This window comes from Apus apus, chromosome 28 (genome assembly GCF_020740795.1).
Source record: "Apus apus isolate bApuApu2 chromosome 28, bApuApu2.pri.cur, whole genome shotgun sequence".
In the NCBI taxonomy this organism is placed as follows: Eukaryota; Metazoa; Chordata; class Aves; order Apodiformes; family Apodidae; genus Apus; species Apus apus.
In genome coordinates, this window is record NC_067309.1 from 397,455 (window position 1) to 402,613 (window position 5,159).

At 51.3% G+C, this 5,159-nt stretch overlaps 1 protein-coding gene across 1 annotated transcript; it reads left to right on the forward strand.

Annotated features, from left to right (window-relative positions):
* The first annotated feature begins 933 nt into the window (after positions 1 to 933).
* LOC127395094 (keratin, type II cytoskeletal 6C-like) lies at positions 934 to 4,738 on the forward strand. Its single transcript, XM_051641554.1, has 9 exons — positions 934 to 1,443; positions 2,305 to 2,519; positions 2,702 to 2,762; positions 2,924 to 3,019; positions 3,187 to 3,351; positions 3,477 to 3,602; positions 3,827 to 4,047; positions 4,327 to 4,361; positions 4,467 to 4,738. Exons 1-9 carry the CDS (start codon positions 934 to 936, stop codon positions 4,736 to 4,738), a joined length of 1,701 nt encoding a protein of 566 aa, XP_051497514.1.
* Positions 4,739 to 5,159: the final 421 nt, after the last annotated feature.

Genomic DNA, 5,159 nt, shown 5'->3' on the forward strand with positions numbered 1-5,159 from the left:
TGTGCTGGACTCTCTCCAGTACAGTAGTTCCTTATCCCTTATGCACTGGAGAGCCCATCCTCACCACCTCTGGTGCCCGAAGCATCCTTCCCTCCTCCACAGGTTCAGCAATCCCTGTGGCCATCAGAAAAGCACAAGGAAGGTTCTTAACCATCCCTGATCTCCTGCTCATTCCACTCTGGTGCTCAGGGTCTCTATACCTGGTTGTCTCCCACTCTGGGCAACACATTTTGCAGGAATATGCCCTGGAAGAAGACACTCCCAGCCCAACAGGTGCTCTTAGGAGAGGAACTAAGCCCCTCCTTTCCGGAAAAAAAAGAACTGCTGACCATTGTTAAATGTTAATGTGTGGTATTTCTGCTCTGCTCTGGGAAACTGCCTCTTGGAAAGCCACCAGCAACTTTCTGCTTAAGAAGGAGATTTGGGCTGTGCTTGGGGGGATTGTGAAAGTCTCCTTCTTGCTGGTTTTCACCAAAACGATTGCCTGACGTTGACATCAGGCAAAAGATCCAGATCCAGACAAACTGCAAAGTCATTACGAACAGGTAGGGAGGTGGCAGGAGGGAAGAACATGACTACATCACTGTAAAACATATTTTTCCAGATGCCATAAAGATACGGGAGTCCACTTACTCACTGAGCCCTGTTTCGATGTTCTTGCTCTTTTATTCTCTTCTGCATTGCAAAGCTCATTTCTGGGTGGAGTCAACAATTTGGCAAAAATCTGTTAACCGCACCACGCTGATGAAGACAGTAAATTTGTTTCCTCTTCACGCCCTTGTCAACCCAGCCCACCTCCAGAAATGGATAAAAGGGAATGCCTGGAGCTGTGGAGCCAGGGAAGACTGGGCACACTTCTCTCTGCACTCAGCCCTGGCAGCTCTGCTCTGTGGGTCTTTCTGCTTCCCTCAACTCTGCTTGGAACAAGCCACCATGTCTCGCCAGTCAATCTGCAGAAGCTTTGGAGGCGGAAGCAAAAGGGGATACAGCTCCTGCTCTGCCATCGCTGGTGGCTTTGGAGGAAGTGGGGCCAGAAGCAGGATCAGCTATAGCTCCTTCTCCACATCCAGGGGAGTTGGAGGCAGCGGACGTTGTGGAGGTTTTAGCAGCAGGAGCCTCCATAACATGGGTGGCAGCGGAAGGATTTCCATGGGTGGTTCTTATAGCGGTGGATATGGATGTAGAATTGGTGGCTTTGGTGTTGGCTATGGAGGAGGATTTGGCAGCATTGGAGGAGGTGTCATTGGTGGAGGAGTAGGCTGCTTTGGTGGTCCTGTGAGAGGTGGTCCTGGGTTCCCTGGAGGCATCCAACCAGTGCAGGTTGACCCAACCCTCCTGCGGCCGGTCCATGTCGATATTGATCCTCAGATCCAGCAAGTGAAGTGCCAGGAGAAGGAGCAGATCAAGACTCTTAACAACCAGTTCGCCTCTTTCATTGACAAGGTGAGAGGCTGGAACTGTGTTTGCTTGGGTATGGGGGCTTGGAGGAACTTTTCTGTGCTGAGGAGAGGGAGATAGTGTCCCTCTCAGCTCAGGGTCGGCAGGTCTGGAATGCTGGAAGTGTTTTCATTGAGTTGTCCAAAGGTTATGCAAAAATTGTACATCCAAAGAGAAACCAAAGAACTCTCTCCAGGTTTGGATGATCCCAATTCTTCCTCAGTTTCTCTCTCAGGTGTTCTCCGTGGAGTCAGGCCAAAGCGGCTACGATTGACTCAGTCATCCTGAGTGTTTCTTTCAGTCTGTCATTTTTCAAGGATAGTTTCCTCTCCAGGAATTCTGAATGCAGGAATGAGTTTCCAGTTCATTCCTGGCTGTTCCTTATTACAGTTCAGGTACAGATGAGAGTGTTCTTTAGACTTTCTGCACTGGAAGGACATGGCTTATAAATGTGCTTCACAGCTTTTGAAAATGTAAGACATGAGCATTGAATATTTTCTCTATCTCAGAAGAGGAATGTTGTCTGATGCAGACACACAGGGGATTTTATTCACCACAGGGCAAAAAATGATCTGAGACTTCTGCAAATCAATGTGAATTGAAATTTGTAATTGGAAATGACAATAATCTGTAAATCTGGAGTAATCTTTCTAATAGGTAACTAAACCAAAGAGAAGAAGTGTAACAGGAGAAAAGAGGACAAATTAAGGGATAACTGAAAATAGAAAAGAAAGAAGGGAGGCATCTTCCTCTTGGAAAACTGGCTTTCCAAAGGGAATTTGGAGAATGATTCCCTTGGTCTCCCAGCTGAGCCCAAGGTTGGAGCAGGGTGAGGTCTTCATCTCACACCACATTTTGGGCTTGCAGGTCCGCTTCTTGGAGCAACAGAACAAGGTCCTCTCCACCAAGTGGGAGCTCCTCCAACAGCAAGGGCCTTCGGGGCCAAGGAAGAACCTTGATGTCATCTTCGAAAATTACATCCAGAACCTGAGGAGGAGGCTAGAGGCTTGTCTGGGACAGAGGGGCCAGCTGGAGTCAGAGCTGCAGAACATGCGTCAGTACGTGGAGGATTATAAGTGCAAGTAAGTGCAGGGACTGACCAAGGAGAGGGGAGGCCAAGTGAGCCAGGCCAGACTGGAGATCTCCACACTGTCTTCCCTCTGCTCTGGAGCTCTGTAGAAAGAGGACCCAGGCTGCCCAGGAGGGAAGCGGGGTTGGCTGAAGAGCAGCCCAAGAGCCTCAGCTTGTCTTGTCCCCCCAACAGGTATGAGGAAGAGATCAACAGGCGCACGGCTGCTGAGAATGAGTTTGTGGTGCTCAAGAAGGTGAGTCCCAGGGGCATGGGGGGTGTTTGGGGGGACAGGCTGCAAAGACCTTGGAAGGAGGCAGCACCAAGAAGGATAGCTTCCAACAGGATGTGTTGGCTGCCAACAGCTCTTGTGGAATGGGGTGAAGCTGTTGTTTCTCCATGTCATCTCTCCTTTAGGATGTGGACTGTGCCTACATGACTAAAGTAGAGTTGGAAGCCAAGGTGGGAGCTCTGACGGATGAAATCAACTTCCTGAGGTGCATGTACGAGGAGGTAAGAGCTCTCCTGGGCTGGCTGGAGGTGCAGTGAGGCAGGTGGTGGGCAAAGACACTGAGGTTGTCCTGGGTGACCCTGTGGATTTGGTGTGGAGAGGCTGCTTGGAGTTGCTGCTGTTGGCTGCCCTGCTCAGAGGGTCAGGAGAACTCGGGTGTTGGTTGCAGGAACTGGCCCAGATGCAGACGATCAGCCGGGACCTGTCTGTGGTGGTGTCCATGGACAACAACCGCCACCTGGACCTGGACAGCATCATCGAGGAGGTCAGGCGCCAGTACGAGCAGATCGCCCAGAACAGCAGAGCTGAAGCTGAGGCTTGGTACCAGAGCAGGGTGAGTTGGGAGTGGTCAAGGTGCTTGGACAGTCTGTGCTGTTGGCTGCCTCTCTGGCCATGGAGAAGGAGCTGAGTCCTGGGCAGGTTGTGACACTGATGGGTTGCTTTGTGTCCGTGTGTCAGTATGAAGAGCTGCAGAGCACTGCTGGCAGGCATGGGGACAACCTCCGCAACACCAAGATAGAGATCCAGGAGCTGACCAGGAATGTCCAGAGGCTGCGGGCTGAGATTGAGAATGTGAAGAAGCAGGTAGGGGCTCCTCAGCAGCTGGTTTTGTGGTGGCATTGAGCTGGGTCCCAGGTGAGCTGGGTAGTGTGCCAGGGGAAGGGTGAGGGGAATGTAGTGATTGCAACTCAGGTCCTTTGGATGAGGGGGATGGTTCCTGTCTGTTGTCCATCCAGTTTGTGCCCTGGGGACTGCTCCAGTGGAGGGTGTGCAGAAGGGACGCGAGCAACAGCTTTTCTTTTTCTCAGAACCAGCAGCTGCAGGCAGCTATTGCTGAGGCCGAGGAGCGGGGTGAGATGGCCCTGAAGGACGCCAGGAGGAAACTGGAGGAGCTGGAATGTGCCCTGAGCAAGGACAAGGAGGAGCTGGCTCGCTTGCTGAAGGAGTACCAGGAGCTGCTGAACATCAAGATTGCTCTGGATGTTGAGATTGCCATGTACAGGAAGCTGCTGGAAGGGGAGGAGAACAGGTGAGACCTTCTGCCAGGCTGGCCTGACCAAGACATGTTCTGTCTTTGGGACGGACTGAGGTTTAATTATCTCTTACAACCCATTCAACATTGGAATCTGACTTACTTTAATCTTTTGGCCAAGTTTTTAAGCCCCAAAATGGAAATAAGGTCCAAACAGAGAATATTTCGGAATGGTTATGAATGATGTTGAATAAAACAGGTCAAAGGAGCACCTGGGAAATTGCACAGAATTGAATTGCTTTCCATTCTGCTAATTATGTTCCTTTCCCTATGCAGGCTCTGCGGAGAGAACCCATCCAACGTGAATGTCTGTAAGTATCTGGACATGGTCCTCTCTGCAGAATGGCTTTCTCTCTGGGTTTTGAGGGGTTCCCAGGCTGTGTTTGGCCTGCAGTCAGCCTCTCCTTCTCTTGCAGCTGTGGTGGGCAGAACCACTGTTGCTGGTGGCAGAGCTGGTGGCTTTGGAGGCAGCAATGGCCTGGGAGGAGGAGTGTGTGCAGTTGGAGGAGGAAGCATCATTGGAGGCAGCTGTGGCATGGGAGGAGGAATCCTCAGTGGTGGCTTCTCTTCTGGAAGTGGAAGAATCTGCAGCTCTGGAGGTGGCAACTTCATGGCAGCAGGTGGATCCTCCTCAGTGAGGAGATGTGTCACAACCACAACGGTCAAATCTTCAGGTGTAAAATACTGAGCCCTGCCCCCAGTCCCTCCAAGGAAAGAAGCACCTTCTCCTGGCACCAGCAGCAGCACAGCCCCTTCCATCCAGCAAAGAAATGAACAGTTTCCCCTGTAGTTCCCAACCTCCCTCCATCATCCTGCCCACAGGGAGATCTGCAGCCAAGCACCATCCTGCTGGCAGAGCCTGGCTCCTCTCTGAGTTCCATCAGTCTCCAGGAATGAAAGATCTCCCTGTTCTTGTGGGAACCAGGGACTGCAGAGCTCATCACCTTGCTGCTGCCCAGGCTGCTGCACTGGCTGAGCAGGAGCTTGTATAAAACTGCTCTTTCCTTTAACTTTTTAAGGTCTCTTTTTCAGCGCTGCGGGTCCTGCATGTTGCCCACGTGCTTGTTTCAGCTCTATCAGCAATTCATGTAAGCAGAAGAAATGTGATA

Bases quoted from the DNA above. Each gene is read 5' to 3' on its own strand.
- LOC127395094 (XM_051641554.1), top strand. From the start codon at position 934: ATGTCTCGCCAGTCAATCTGCAGAAGCTTTGGAGGCGGAAGCAAAAGG. The intron at 3,603-3,826 runs GTAGGGGCTCCT...TCTTTTTCTCAG, and splicing joins TTGAGAATGTGAAGAAGCAG to AACCAGCAGCTGCAGGCAGC. The intron at 4,048-4,326 runs GTGAGACCTTCT...TTCCCTATGCAG, and splicing joins CTGGAAGGGGAGGAGAACAG to GCTCTGCGGAGAGAACCCAT.